We start from the raw sequence: 15,255 nt of genomic DNA on the forward strand, positions 1-15,255 counted from the left end.
GGAAAAAAGGATTAATAAGTGCAGGTGTCATAAATATAAAGGGAAGGGTAAACACCTTTAAAATCCCTCCTGGTCAGAGGAAAAACCCTTTCACCTGTAAAGGGTTAAGAAGCTAGGATAACCTCGCTGGCACCTGACCAAAATGACCAATGAGGAGACAACATATTTTCAAAAGCTGGGAGGAGGGAGAAAAACAAAGGGTCTGTGTCTGTCTGTGTGATGCTTTTGCCAGGGACAGAACAGGAATGGAGTCTTAGAACTTAGTAAGTAATCTAGCTAGATATGTGTTAGATTATGATTTCTTTAAATGGCTGAGAAAATAAGTTGTGCTGAATAGCATGGATATTCCTGTCTGTGTGTCTTTTTGTACTTAAGGTTTTGCCAAGAGGGATTCTCTATGTTTTGAATCTAATTACCCTGTAAGGTATTTACCATCCTGATTTTACAGAGGTGATTCTTTTTACTTCTATTAAAATTCTTCTTGTAAGATCTGAATGCTTTTTTCATTGTTCTTAAGATCCAAGGGTTTGGGTCTGTATTCACCTATGCAAATTGGTAAGGATTTTTACCAAACCTTCCCCAGGAAGTGGGGTGCAAGGGTTGGGAGGATTTTGGAGGGAAAGACGTTTCCAAACAATGCTTTCCTAATAAAAATAAACCCAGATAAATGTTTGGCGGTGGCAGTGGAAGTCCAAGGGCAAAGGGTAAAATAGTTTGGGGAAGTTTTAACCTAAGCTGGTAAAAGTAAGCTTAGGAGGTTTTCATGCAGGTCCCCACATCTGTACCCTAGAGTTCAGAGTGGGGAAGGAACCTTGACAGCAGGTTACAAGAGAAATGTCTGATCTAGAAGGAAAATGGGAAACACTCCATCCTCTCCGCCTGCCTGAAATCATATGGCCAGTCCCATCTCCGCTCCTCCTGGCTGTCTGACACCAGAAATCCTCAAACCTTTGCCGAGGGGATACCATTGCTCATCACCCTGGAGACTCGAGAGTTAAAAGTAACCACGTCTATAGGCATGTCTACACTGCAACCAGGAGGTGTGACTGCACCGCGCATAGACACACCAGAGCTAGCTTTAATCTCGGTAGATCGAAGCTAGCTTGAGTAACAATAGCAGCGAAGCCGTGGCAGCATGGACTAGCCCCACCCAGGATAAATACTCAAGCAGCTGACACGGCTACATAGCTATTGGCACCCAAGGTAGCCGGTGCCCCTGTAAAAATGCCACAGATGCCCAAAGACGGTACTGGACATGGCAAATGCAGGCTGCGATCAAATTAGCCGTCAGCCAGTTACAGCCTTTGGAGGCACGTGATTGCCCTTCCAGAAGGAACGCTGAAAAGGTGGAGAAACCATGAGGGGTCAACAACATTCGCTAGGAGATGGAACTCTGAACTTAAACCTGCATCCACATCCGTCGCTCTCCTCATTACAGTTCTGCACCAGCATGCGCATGGCTCGCATGGATGTGAGAGTGGGACAGGAACTGCGCACACGTTTCCCACTAGAATCTAATCACGGTGCAGCTGGATTCAGCAACGCAATTCTGCTCCAACAGCCTCTCCAAGCGAAGCGCTGTACCAGCCTGTGCTAGGGGGTGTGCACGTTGACCCAGTCACGGAGATCAACCATGCTCTTCTCAAGTCTGTGGAGAAGTTTGGCTACCTAAGGAGTACACTGTCCCAGAATGCCATAATTGATGATGAGATTCCACGTCGCACAGCCCACGCCAGCTGTGCATTGGGAATGCCGTCACACCACCTATGGAACGAGAGGGCTGTCAAGAGAAGCACCAAGCTAAGTAGTTGTCGGGCAATCATGCTTGCGATTCTTGTGTGTGGTTGTGAGTCACGGATAACGTGCCACTGCTCCATATGCGCTGTCTTCAATCTGTTTGCAGGGTCAAACGGTGGAACAATATTCCCAATATCAGAATCCTTCATCCTTGTTGGATGTCCAGCATTCAAACCAATGCTGATAAAAGCTCAGCTGTGTTGGTCGGGTCTCTCGTTCGTACAGCCAACTCAAGCACACCCAAGGCTGGATTTTATAGCCAGCTGAAGCAAGGTTCTCCTGGTGGCCAGTCCAAACGATATAAAGACACACTGAAGTCAAACTTGAAAGCCTGTCAGGTTGACCCCAGTAACTGGAAAGCAACAGACAATGCTCCACACCCGGCCACTGCAACTCAGGCTGGGCACCCAGATCACTAGTCCCTTTTGACAATCTTGTCCTGAAGGTTTCACAATTAACCGTGTCCTGTGAGTGGTGACAGGAGATCCTCAAACCATGTGGAGGTTCAGGCTGGATACACTCTGGAAACATGGAGTCTTCTCCAAATGAGCCGGGCCTCTGGGTTCTGCAAAGGCAGGTACGAAACCTCCCAGGAACTGGCTCTCTCACCAGATAGCTGCAGGACACACAGTGAGAGCGACGCTTTCTCCTTCCTATTTGAGCCCTGGCTGCTACCCAGAACCATGCAGCATAGCAGGGAATGAGCTAGAAATACCAAAAAAGTTACCCAGACTAAGGCTATGCAAATTTGACTGGTCAATTCCAGCCCACTCATAATCTTGGATTCAAGGTTCATTGAAATCCGTGGCCACCTCAGGCCTCTCTCAGGTGTCACTAAGCTGCACATCACAATGTCTCTCAGATCTTCAGGGCGACAGCGGGGGAAGGATACTGATCTCCCTGCTCCAGAAAGCACAAGGCCCTGCCAGTTGAGCTGAAGGAGAATCTCCATCAGCACGATGGGATCTGAGACACACCTGAGCAGGGCTGACTCCCCCCAGCAGGAGGCAGTGGGACGCAGACACACACTGTCCAGTTCATTACAGGATGCAGGACACCTACTTAGGTCAGCTCAGCTTTCCGGGGAGGCTCGGTTATCCGTAATACACAGCACAAGCTGCTGCCCTTTAGCTAGGAAAATACATAATCACCCTCAGTGAAATAAACACCAGGGTAGAGATCCTTAGCTAGTGTAAACTGGTGTCGGTCCAATGCATTCAACAGGACGATGCTGATTTACGCCAGCTGAGGATCCGTCTGAGTCAAATTAAAACAACAAGGAGAAAGGGATGGGAATTCACACTAGGTTTGCCAACCCCACTGAAATAGTTTGCAAGGTTCTGGAAACCTCAGACTCCCCCAGGGTTCTCTCGCCCCAAGCTGGGCAAAGGTCTGGTTCCAATCAGGGTCTAACCAGATGCAGGTTTGTGAGAGAGCAGAGGGGGCAGGTTTCTTACTCTGTCATTCCCTTCTCTCCTCTTGTGAGTGACACGAGCGAGCGTTAATACTTTACCTGCCAGGCTGAAATGAGGCAGCCAGGCAGTGAGCAGAGGGGCTATCGAGGCAAACCAGATCACAGTTTGCCTCAAGAGAGGTCAGTTCCCCTGGTTCTATCCCCCTAGCTACGGAAGGCACCTGCATTGAAATAAAAGTTTTCAGTCCAGCTGGCAGATGCTCCAGGAGGGCAGTTCAGAGCTCCACCCAACCACTCAGCTAGCAAGGGTGATGGGAACTCCCTGACCCTTTCCCACTGATCTGCTCTTGCTTCAGCCCATCCCTGGGGCAGTGATCACAGAGGCTGCCCTGGTGGCATTAATTTAGCTGTGCTATATAGCCAGGGACTCACTGTGTGGGATTCTCCCCGCTCCCCCGGTTACTCGCTCCTAGAAGAGCTGCCTCCAAAGACCACTTTGTCCCTGGTTTGCCCAGCAGGATCTGATCTGGCCCCACTCTGCTTCCCAGTCCCAGTTAAGACACTGCAAAGCCTTCAACCGAGGGGCTAGTATCCACCTGCTAAAATAAGTCTCAGACCTGGCCTCACTGTGGTCACAGTGAAATAAGTTGGATGGTCTCTGCCTTGACCAGGGGGCGGCCTGCGTACGGGATAGAACCCCCAAGCTGAGCCCACACAAATCGGTGTGATACGCACATGGTGGAGAAGGCCAGGACTGGCGCGGTCATATCCAGTTTTTCTCCGCTTCCTCCCTCCGGCTAGCTGGCCCCAGTACTGGTGAGGCAGCCTCCTGTGGCTTTGAGATCTCTCATCTCCCCAAGGGAAGGGGAGCTGCCGCTGAATTCGCTCCCATGGGAGAGATCTATTGTACCAAGGTTCCCAGCCTGCCCGTCCCAAGGCCTGGCCCCTCTCAGCACGTCTGAGCCCAAAGAAACAAGTGACCCGCCTTTCTAACACAACATGCGCTGGAACCAGTCCATTAGCCCAGTATAAACCAGTCCTAGAGCAGGGTGGAGACTGGAGATAAGGGATCTCGCCTGGGGTGGGCGCTTTAAGACGCGGCGTGCTCGGATCTCCAAAAACGTCCCTCTTCCTCCAGCACTGTTTCCTCCCAGCCCCACCCCTGCCACACTTGCCTCCGAGAGAGGCGGCGTCCTAGCAACACTCTCAGAAATGTTTGCTGACATTATGCAAGGAGAGAACGGCACACCCCAACCTCCCGGACCTCCCCTGCTCAGAGAAAGCAGATAAACAAGCCCCCACCTCCTCTGCTCGGGGGCTGCTTGGCTTACTGGGAGCTAATGACGCTCAAGGGAAATCTAATGACAGCGCTGGATTCAAAGCCCTTTCCGGAGAGGACTGCTCCAGGGATTGCAGTCGTGAATGGCCCAGAGTTGACACCACTGACAGAGAGCCCAGAGTGTGACTCAGTGTCACGACATCTTCACGTCATAATGCTCCACTGGGAGATAAATTCAGGGCTCTTCCAGCCTAGGACAGCAGCGGCCCGGCTCAGAGACGGAGCTGCCACTGAGGAGGCTGGTCTACGACAATGGAGAAATGCTGCAAAGATTCATGCACAGCCAAAGGCGCAGAGGGGCTGGTGGTCTCACCCCAGCAGCCCATCCCCGCAGCAGATGCTGGTGCCCCAAAGGGCCAGGGAATGCGGCTGCTGTTGCTGACTCAGCCCTGCCCCCGAAGCGGAGTTCACACTCACTCTCGTTCCACGCGGGAGCCCAGGAGGCCGTGGTGAGCCCGGACTGGGGAAGGCGATCTGGTGGTGGAGCTGCGTGGGCATCTAGTTTTGCTGAGACGGTGATCAGAAGGGCTGGCCCTGCTGTCCCGCTCTGCCTCGGAGTCCGTGTGAGCTGGGGACATAAGGAGACAGTGCCAGATGTTAAACAGCTGCGACCTTTGGGTGCCTCGGTTTATTTCACCAGTGACCAGGGGCCATTTTCAGGTCTGACCCAGACACCTTCCCTCCCCGCTAAGGTGGAGGCAACCCCTCTGGGTGGGAGAGGATTCAGTTTCCATGGTCCAGTCACTCCTTGACCTCTCTGCCAACAAGTGGCACAAATGCAGTGTGGACCTCTATCCACTGCAATGAGACCTTCCCAAACTCATTCCACCCAGGTCACCCAACAGCCAGGTTAGTCACTATCAGCTTGAGCAGGATTCAAACCAGCACCCAGGAAGTGAAAGGCTCCGTTTCCCATGCCCAGTCTCCAGAGCCACCCACTGTCAAAGGAATAGGACTGAGTGAGTCAACTGACTGGGTGATGGAGGCTCCCCGGTACGCTACTGGTTTCCCTCTGATCCATGTGCCTGAGGACAAAGAGGCCACAGGCTGGATTTGTCTCAAGACATAAACCAAAGGGGGACTTAAGATCCTGGGAGCCCTGAAATCTACCCTGCCTGTGAGCAAACTTCAAGCCAAATCACAGAGCCCGTGTCCAAAGGCTGTGGGTACAAGGGGGAGAGAGATCTCTGGGTGATGGGACTTGAGGGTGAGGAGAGGTCACTGGCTGGTACAGCTTTAGCTTGAGGGACCAATACAGCTCCCCCAAGCAATGTGGAAGTGGATAGTCTCTGTGGGCCTTTCTTACTGCTCTCTCCCTGGCTGCCTGAGCCCCATCATCCCCTTTTAAACCACCATCTCCCAAGCAGGCACATGGAAATGACTAGCACTGGTCCACATCTTTTAGCTCAAAAATGAAAACTTGAGTGGAAACATTTCATTTTGGTCCATGTTTTCCCAGTTTTTTATTGAAACACCAAACCCCCCCCCCATTTTGGTTTTCAGAAAAATGATTTTTTAAACTGAAAATAGTTTTTGAAAATCACGAGATATGTAGGGGAAACCAATTGAAAATGTTCTAAAAAAAATTGTTATTTTTTGTTTGTATCAGCAGCAGCTCCTCTCACCGTAGGAAGATGGGAGGAGAACTCTGCCCCCTACAGGAAACAATGTGTGTCTCACGCTGGAGGTGCCCAGACACCCAGGTGATGGACACTTTCTACTCACTGATGTCTGCGTCTGGTACCACCTCGCTGGTGATGCTGTTTGCCCACTGGGGAGGGGAGCTGGTTTGGGAGGGGCTGCCACGGGGCAGGCTGTGTCTCCGGGTGCCGCCTCGGGGGGGCCCCTGGCTGGCGGATGTGTACATGCCCAGCAGTTCCTTTTCCGATGGCAGGGGGGCTGCCACTTTGCCCAGGGAAGTGCGAAGGGCAGCAGGGCTGGATGTGGGGCAGGATCTTCCCAGCAGGCCGGGGGTCCTGGGAACAAGGCAAATACACAGGCCTCACTGAGGGAGTCTCCAAGCTATTACCAGCCCGGCTTCTACTGTGCTTCACCCAACTGGCTGGTTTCCTCCTTCATGTGTCTTTCCTGGCACCCCTGTCCCAGCCACTGCTCAACCCACTCAGTCTGTAACTACCCTCCCCCCTTTCACTAATCACCCCCTTTGCCATTCCATGTGCTCCAGACCCCCTCGCCCCGTTAACCCTAGTCCCCAATTCACTGCTCACCCCATGCACCCCACCTCCTCACAATCCCCTCCACCAGTCTGATCATCTGCTCTAGTCCCTCCCCTTTTCTCTCACCCCCATTCACCAACCCTCATATACTCAAGCTCCTTCCCCGTCCATAGGCTCCATCATGTCACACATTCCTTCAGCCCTGGACCCTTTTTTATCAGCCCCCCAGGGCAGGAGTGGGGATGAGGGCAGGTCATAGGAGCTGGAGGGGTGACAAGAGAGACAAGGGTCCATACGCAGTGCGAGAGGGGCGATGCTCCGGGGTGCGCGTCAGCGGGGACACCCTGCTGGCCTCCGACCCCACAAACCCGCTGTCTGTCTCTGGAGACACAATGCGTTGATCCTGCAACAGAGGGAAACTTGATCCAATTCGGATCAACACAAGTGATGCTGGCCATAAGACCAGGCAGAGTTGGTCTGTAGTTGGAGGGGAGACCACCAAGTACAAGCATACTGATGCATGGTGCTGGTGAATCAGTAAGTGGTATTCCTCCCTCGTAATCAGCACTGAACAAATGCCTCAGCATGGTGTTGGGAGGGGGGTAGGGGCTACATTGCTGGAGCCATTTTCTTTTATAGGAGTAAGAAGACTGAAGTTCTGAAGCACATGGTCATTAAACTAAACCCCATGGCCCATTCTGCAGGAACCAGGGTGTTACCTCCAGAGGCAAAGGGCCATATTCCATATTGGAGAATTGCATTTTGCGCTGGAAAACTCTCCTGCAGCTTTAAGCATGGAAATAATGCTTCCCTTCCTTTCTAAGGAGCTGCTGGGTGGTGTTCCAGTGTGCTGTTAAACAGCTGCGGTGGACCACACACCAGAGATGGCTGCATTTCAGCAGCTGAGAAGGCAATTTCTATATACACAGGGCCCTATTTTCAGAGATAGCTTCTGGATCTGTGCCCCAAATTCAGTGACCCCGAGTAAGTGGGAACCCTGCCCTCCATTTCACCCTCCTGGGCGCTTACCTCGGACCGTGAGGATTTTGCCTGATGGAAAGGCTTCTGTGGAAGGTGCTCAGAAATGGTGCTGCCCACCACGCTGGCCATGCTGCTCTGGCGGGATAGTGTCTCCTGCTGCCCCCCGAAGGAGGGCTTGGGGATTGCATCCTGGGGCCTGGCTTTAATAGCCATGTTCCGAGGGAGGGACTCCTCGCCCTGGACAGAGGACAAGCGACTGCTCTTCCTGACCAGCTGCCGGTGTTCCCCTGGCTGTAGGGCGTGCGACTTCCTCTCCAGGGGCTGCCTGTCAGGATGAGAAAGCAACACCAGTCAGAACCTTCCATCAAGATGGGGCAGTGCCCCCTTGTCATAGCTCTGCTGCCATCTGGTCTCCTGCAGCACCGCCAGGTCCAGAGGATTTCCGGAGTCGAAAACTGGGTTAGCTCTGATTCAAAATGAAAATCAGAGTGCTCCACAAAAGGGATGGGAGACCTGGCCCCTGGGCCCTACTCCTGTGGGCTGTCCCTGGGAGCCCCGATTCCAGGGTGCTCTGACGGGAGGGCTTCCCCCAGAGACTTGGAAGCCCTGGGGGCCAGGCAGGCAGGCTGCTGAGGAGCCGGGTGGGCGTGCTGGCAGGAAACCTGGCAGGTTTCCATTTCAAACACACACACACATGCACGCACACACCCCCCTACACACCTCGACAGACTGGGCTGTTTGAGCTTTGTTGGCATCGCAACTGTCTCTGCGAAACATTTTGATTTCCAGCAATCAGCGAAGTCAGACAAAAAGGGGTTTCATAGGAACCTCTCTGACCAGCTCTATGCAGCTGAGAGTCTGGCCCCGGTGAAGAAAAGCACCTTAAATCACAGGCCCCAGGGCCTCCACATGTGTATTGCAATGATGTGGGGAGTCAGTGACCAGATGGGTGGATTTATACCTTAGCTTGATAGCTTTACTCAGGGCAGGGGCAGCATCTTCCTTTACATGTGTACAGCTCCTGGCACCATTTGGGCCTTTACTGAGTGCCTTACAGGCATTATACAAGTAAACAGCCAGAGCCTCAGTTCCTTGGTTCTCTCCTAGTCAGTAGAATGTGTTCAAGTTTGCATGCTCACTTTTCTTCCCCCCTTCCCACCCCCATTTCTTCCTCCTCTTGGATGCCCTCCTTCTCCTTATTATTTGCTCTGCAATAGACTTGCCCCCAGGGGACAGAGTCCTCTTCGCTTCCGCAGCCAGCTTGCCCTCCAAAGCGGGGCAAGTAATAGCCGAAGGCTCCTTTGTTCTGCTTGTGACTTGGGAGATAGAGAGAGAAGGCGTCTTTGTGCGCCTGGTTTATTATATTTTATCCGGGTAAAGCAAAAGTGGGACTCAGCTCTTATTTAGGTCACCCCCAGACACAATGCCCTGGTAAATATAACACAGAAGAACAGCATGTAGCAGGGGTTAGATTGAGTCCACACTGCCCTGATGCTACCGTCAGTTTCTGCAAAGTTGAAGATTTCATTAAAAAAAAAAAAAGAAGCTGAAAAATGTCCAAAAGTGGCTGCTGATTTTGGGAGCCTAACTCAAGGGAGCATCCGGGGGCAATTCAGTTTATGAGCTCTTTGGGGAAGAAAGCATCTTTCTGTTCGGCGTCTGTACTGCGCCCAGCACAATGGGGTCCCCATCCAGGACTGGGCTCAGAGGCCCTACCACAATACAATACAATCAATCAGTAAGTAAGTCCATTTGAGTACCTAAAGTGCACGAGTTTTGCAGAGGGTTTAACAAAACTCCTGACTCCCCAAACCTATGGAATCAGTTTGTGGGATGGATGATTCATGGGGATAAATTTTCGACATTACTTTTTCCCTTTTTATGCTTAAAGATCTTGCATGTTGCGAAGGCGATTTGTTTAAAATCTCTCTCTCTCTCTCCCCCCATGAAATACTGAGGAATAACAACAACAAAGGGCTGATTTTCAGAGATCTCGGGAGAAGCACTAGATGAAGTGACAGGGAATTACAGGTGCCAGACCCACACTGGGCCCTAGATAATTGAGACACACAGAATCAGTGGCCACTTTTGAAAATCTGGGCCTGTCTAGCCACCCTGACTGCAAAGAAAACTTTTCAAATATAACATAATGCTGTGCAGCCTTCCTGAGAAACAACAGCCCCGGACAGGCATGAACTACCCCATTCACCTGTGTGTGTTACCTCTGAACCCTAACAATGGCAAGGCAAACGCCAGTAATGTAAACTATTTCACAGCTGATCAGCTTAGCAGAAACATAAAGCTCTGCACTTTAGCCTTTGGGTTTCCAACGTGACAGGGCATTTAAACAAAGAAATGACAATAAAACAGTTTTTAATAGACATTTATTTTTTAAATAACAAAAAAGCTTTGTAACGAGTTGTCCCCCCTTCTAACAGAACCTAAATTTTGGGCCTACAGTCAGTTGGTGCTGTCCCTTTAAATTAGTCTCTTATCACTTCCCCTCTCCCCCCAGTTAGTGCAGGATATTCACAGGGCAGGTATTTCGTGCTCCTGAATTACTTACGGCTGAGTGGTCACATACGTCCTCTCTTCCTTTAATGACAGCATCCCGAGAGAGCTCTCAGCCGTCCCAGCATCCTCTGCAGCAGGGCCATCCACTTCCTGTGGGGAGCCGTTCTCCTCCAGGCCCAGCTGTTCCATGCTCAGAGATTCAGGCAAGGACTTGAAGCTACTGTACCTGGTGGTATGAAAGAGACTGAGTGTCTCTCCATCCAGCCAGAGGTCCCCTTCCTAGTGGCAGCACTACCATGTTCCGGCACCCAGACCCAGTTAAAACACCAGGGGCACTCTGCACCTAAGGATGATGCACCAGCTCCCACTTGATCTGGATTGACTCTCAGCAGCCAGTTTCGCAGGACAGGTTAGCCGCCCAGTGCATAAGCAAACAGGGCCCTGGCAGCTCTATCCGAGCAAGGTCTAGTATGGGCAAAAGCTCCTCCCTCACTGCTCTGCCAAAACACCTCATTCAATCCTACCTGGCAGAGGCTCTAATGATTTCGGCACCAAGCTCCCACACAGCTTTGGCAATGCAGATGTGGCTACCCCTGCCAGGCTAGTATCATGTGTTGGTTTTTCCAGGGGACAAGTCTGAAGCTGCTACACTCATGACTTGTGTGTTCATGGCTGGGTTGGACATAGGCCTCCAGGGGTGGGAACCAATTGCCCTTTGTGCCACGAGAAGTCGATGCTTGAACTCTCGGCCTGAGCGACATCAGTTTCCCCTTCCCATTACAAACATAGTGATGAGGCGAAATGCACCTTTCCCGCACTGGGTGGGCAGTGAAGCTATTCTCACTGCAGAGATCTATGCTGTGTATTCAGAGCCCCTGACCCGCAGGCCCCTTGGTGTGAATGCCTCAGAGAGCTGACACCGGCAAAGAATTGATTTGCCAGAAGTTGAAACATCCCCCTCGGGCACAAAATTACTGTACTGCATGATCACTGCATGGCAGGCACTTGTGTTGCACGGGTGCTGGCTGTGAGCACGTAACACGTGCATGTCCATTTCAACACGTCAGCATGCAAGTGGCTGGTTGGGTTAGCGGGGGCAACACTTACTGGTCCAGCAGGTTATCGAAGTCCTTCTCCACTTGAAGCTGCTTGTGCCGAAGGGGCTCGGGAAGCTCTTCTCTCTCCTCCTCCGTCTCGCCACTCGCAGAACTCACCTCTGCGTCCACTTGCATTTGAGCGCGGGCATGCTTTGGAACAGGGGCCTACGGGGCAGAAAGGGGTAAGGTCTGCCCCCAAACCAGAACACCTCTGCCAGCAGGGGGCGCTGCAGGGAATGGTACCGATATGCTGGCTGCAAAGGATCTCAGCAATTTTCTAGTTCAAGCCACAAGTGGAAAGAATCTCAAAAGAAGCCAGGGCTTCTACACCATGTCAAGACAGCTCGGCGCTACTCCAGCTCCAGCCTCTTCCAGCAGGAGGCGCTGTAGGGAAGTGAGTAGGAGCTCTGGCTGTGTGTGTGGATGGGGGTCGGGAGAGCTCACTGCTACTCTAGTTCTGGCCTGACCCAGTAGGAGTCACTGAGGGAACCGGGCAGCAGCAGTGGCTGCAGGCAGGACATCCCCACTACTCCAGTTCCGGGATCTCTCTGTAGGAGGTGCTGAAAGAGGAATCATTTGAAAACACTTCCAGTCCAATTTTCTGTAATGTCTTGGGAATGAGAAGTGTCAGCAATCACCTTGCCTGGGAAACCTCAGGCCACAGAAACCGAGAGCAGCACGGCGTTTACCTCAGGGTAGGGAGTGCGGAGGGCTGGGATGGGGACTTGAACTGACGGCCTTGGGGAGGAGAGTGGCGGCTCTGAGACCAGGGTTGGCAAACAGCTGGGAGGCAAGGCTGGTGCAGAGCAAATCCTCGGGGAGGGCAGGATCTGCTGTGCTCGGTCAATCCCATCCTTCAGCTCCTCCAAGCGCATTCCCAGGCGGAATATCTCCCCTTCCACCGCTCTGAAACACACCATGCCAGCAGCAGAGGGGTGAGGACCTTCAAAACCATGCCCAGGTGGAAAGAAACAGCTCACAGCTTAGAAAGGAAGGATGACCCAGCGGATAAGGCACCAGCATAGGACCCAGGTGATCGGAGTTCAGGTCCCTGCTTTGCTACAGGCTGCTTGGGTGACTCCCTGTGGCCCCCTCCCCATCTGGTAACAATCCTTCCTTTGTTTGGCCTGTCTGTTTGGAATGCAAGCTCGTGGCAGGGACTGTCTCTGGGTGTGCGTACAGTGCCTAGCACACTGGGCTTCTGCTCTGAGACGGGGCACTGGCAACAGAAATAAAACATAACAATTGCCCCATCCTGGAATGCTCTGGGCCAGGTTCTGCAGCAGGGGAACTGCCAGACCAAAGGGCACTAACAGGGGCCGATAGCAGGTGCTTCAGCTTTAGGCTGGCTTCTCCCCTTACATGTTTTTACCCTATCTAATATACCTGCAGGTGCTGTTATTGTCCATGTCAGTGAAATCAGGACTAACTTCACGGATATGGGTGGGGTTACCCTGGATTTACACTGGTGTGGCTGAGATCAGATCTGGTCCACTCTCACCAGCTCTTAGAGCTCATCTGTCACGCAGGGTGACACATGCGGCTCCAGGTCATTGTCTGCAGCGTCAGAGCATCCTTTTAAACATGTGAATAATGAGCCAGGAGAACTCAGCCGACAGAGCTGGCTAGTACGGGATTGGAAAGCAGCAGACAGTAATTCACTGTTTAGGATTCACCGGCCTCATCCCTTCATTAATGTCCGTAAGTATCAATCAGGAAACACAGGTAGATTAGAATAAAACGGCATAATCGCAACAGGACAGTCCAGTGCCACAAACGTGGCTGCATTAATCACACTGATGGACAGTGGCTCATCAGCAGGGAAGTTAGCATTCATTCACGCCCCTTCGCGGCCGGCTGCTCAAAGAAACCCAGCTCTTAAACTCCAATCCCAAAGCCCCTCTGTCTAACCAACATTTTCTTTCTTGGGCTCTAACCCCATCATCGCAGTGTCTGAGCCCCTTGTTTATCCTCACCCCCTGGGCAGTGTTGTCGTCTGCCCTTTACAGATGGGCACAGAGAAACGAAGCAATTTGCCCAAAGTCACAGGGTACCTGTAGCCGAGCCCAGAATTGAACCCCTGGTCTTTGGAGTCTCAAGGTGGCACTCTAACCACTGAGCCGTGCTTCCTCTTGATATAACTCATCATTTCAAGAGGACACAGTTTACGGAACAAAGGCAGATGAAAAAAAAGCTACCTGTCTGAATCGAAGTCCCCAAGGGGCCCCGCTGCACCTGGGCGCTGTTGCTCCAGGCGGTACTCTTCCCGGGCCTGCAGATACGCTCGCTCCAGAGCATCCTGCGCGTTCTTCAGCCTCGCAAATCCCTACGACAGGGGGCAGCGCATCAAAACGTGTGAGTCTGAGCTTTCGGCCCCCGGTGTGGAATCCTTACACCAGATGACACACCCAGGACAGCATCTGGCTAGGTCATGGGAGTGGGATTTTGAACTGCAGCCAGGCTGGGCCTGTGAATCCCTGGGGTAACAAAGCCAGGACCACACACACATGCAGCCATCACAAGTCCTCAGGGGAGATAAACCTGGGACCTTCAGAACCAGAAGCATGAGCCTCTGTCAACTGAGATAGAGGGTTACTCCATTAGCTACGCACAAGTAGAAGGCTCTTATCCCCCCTGGGGCCAGCCGTAAGAGGAAACAGGATCACACACACCAAACCAACATATTCCGATGGTGCTAGGAACTATGGAGACAGGCCCAGCACTGGTGCCCCGTGGCACAGGAGGACTAGCTAAGTGCAGCACTGCCGAATGACCTCCTCCCTGCCCCGCTGCCCTGCGTGCACCCGTCCCGACGCCCCGTGAAGAGCTCGTACACTGAAGCTGGGGCCCGGCTGTGAAACTCCATTGCTGTGATTGTGGCATCGCATCGCATCGCCCTGGCGTGACACCGCCCAGCATTGTGAGTCAACCATACAGTGCCATGGCACTGAACAGCCTCAGGCCTGGCGACCCTGCTTCCCTGGGGACACGCGGGGTCTTCTGCGTCGGACTGGAAGGGACCTCGAGAGGTCGTGTAGTCCAGTCCCCTGCACTCATGGCAGGACTAAGTATTATGTGCTTCAGCCCGTCTGGGGTTCTCAGTGACCGAAGGGGCTGCATGCACGTGCCCGGCACTAGACACAACCGCCGCTCCACGGATGCCTCCTGGAAATTCCTGGGATCTCAGAGAAGGGGCTAATAAGAGAAGCAGAAAGTAAAGCTGGGTGTACCGAGAGCTGGTCCTGCGGGGTCAGTCTTCCCATTTGGATCAATCCCTCGAAGGATTCCACCTGGATAGGAGGAATAAGGCATTAACTAACGTCCCATGGAGCTGACCTACAGGAAGGTAATTCTAATGGTCAATGGTTACAGCATTACAATAGAGCTTAACCTCTTATACCTGCCCCTCCTCTTCCTCACGGTTCCTTTCTTGTCCCCCATCCCTTGCTGGATTCTCCCCCAGAACTGACAAATTCAGCACACCCATTCCCCAAATACGAGTGGGTTTCGTTCCACACACCGTACTTTGCTCGCTCTGGACCCCACTTGCCTGCATCCCAAATTTCCTTGCCTGACCCGCCAAAGTCTGTGTCAGGGGATCCTCCGGAAATGGTCTCTCCGTAGAGGTGCAGGTGTCAACCCCAGCCAAGCCGGTGAGTGCAGAATGAGCTGGAAAGGATGGAGCCTGGTCTCCTGGTGCTGACGATGGCCCTGGAAGGGAAGACCAATGTAAGAAGATCCCAGCTGTGTCATCTCCCCTCTCTAGGTGACACCAGGACTAAGGGACCACCTCCATCCTAAGCACTACGGCAGGGACAAGCCACAGTCTCCAGATCTGACTCCAGAGCAGTGAAATCAAATACGTTCAGCTCACTCTCAGCAGCTCCCAATGAGTCAGAGAGCCCAGGTGAGAAGCATCTGGGTTTCAGTCTCTGG

The 15,255-nt window shown here is 52.5% G+C and overlaps 1 protein-coding gene across 1 annotated transcript in view; it reads right to left on the minus strand.

Annotated features, from left to right (window-relative positions):
- The window catches only part of AKNA (AT-hook transcription factor), a 71,998-nt gene that overhangs the window by 10,714 nt on the left and 46,029 nt on the right, over nt 1–15,255 (minus strand). Inside the window, exons 6-15 of the mRNA XM_084649845.1 lie at nt 14,870–15,030; nt 14,550–14,609; nt 13,518–13,645; nt 12,009–12,225; nt 11,330–11,484; nt 10,275–10,448; nt 7,757–8,033; nt 7,024–7,130; nt 6,276–6,526; nt 4,968–5,118 (exon numbers count right to left, since the gene is read on the minus strand). Coding sequence (XP_084505971.1) covers nt 4,968–5,118; nt 6,276–6,526; nt 7,024–7,130; nt 7,757–8,033; nt 10,275–10,448; nt 11,330–11,484; nt 12,009–12,225; nt 13,518–13,645; nt 14,550–14,609; nt 14,870–15,030 — 1,681 coding nt within the window. The remainder of the gene's footprint in view (nt 1–4,967; nt 5,119–6,275; nt 6,527–7,023; nt 7,131–7,756; nt 8,034–10,274; nt 10,449–11,329; nt 11,485–12,008; nt 12,226–13,517; nt 13,646–14,549; nt 14,610–14,869; nt 15,031–15,255) is intronic.

Source organism: Lepidochelys olivacea, assembly GCF_965140295.1.
Source record: "Lepidochelys olivacea isolate rLepOli2 genome assembly, chromosome: 16".
NCBI classification, from domain to species: Eukaryota; Metazoa; Chordata; order Testudines; family Cheloniidae; genus Lepidochelys; species Lepidochelys olivacea.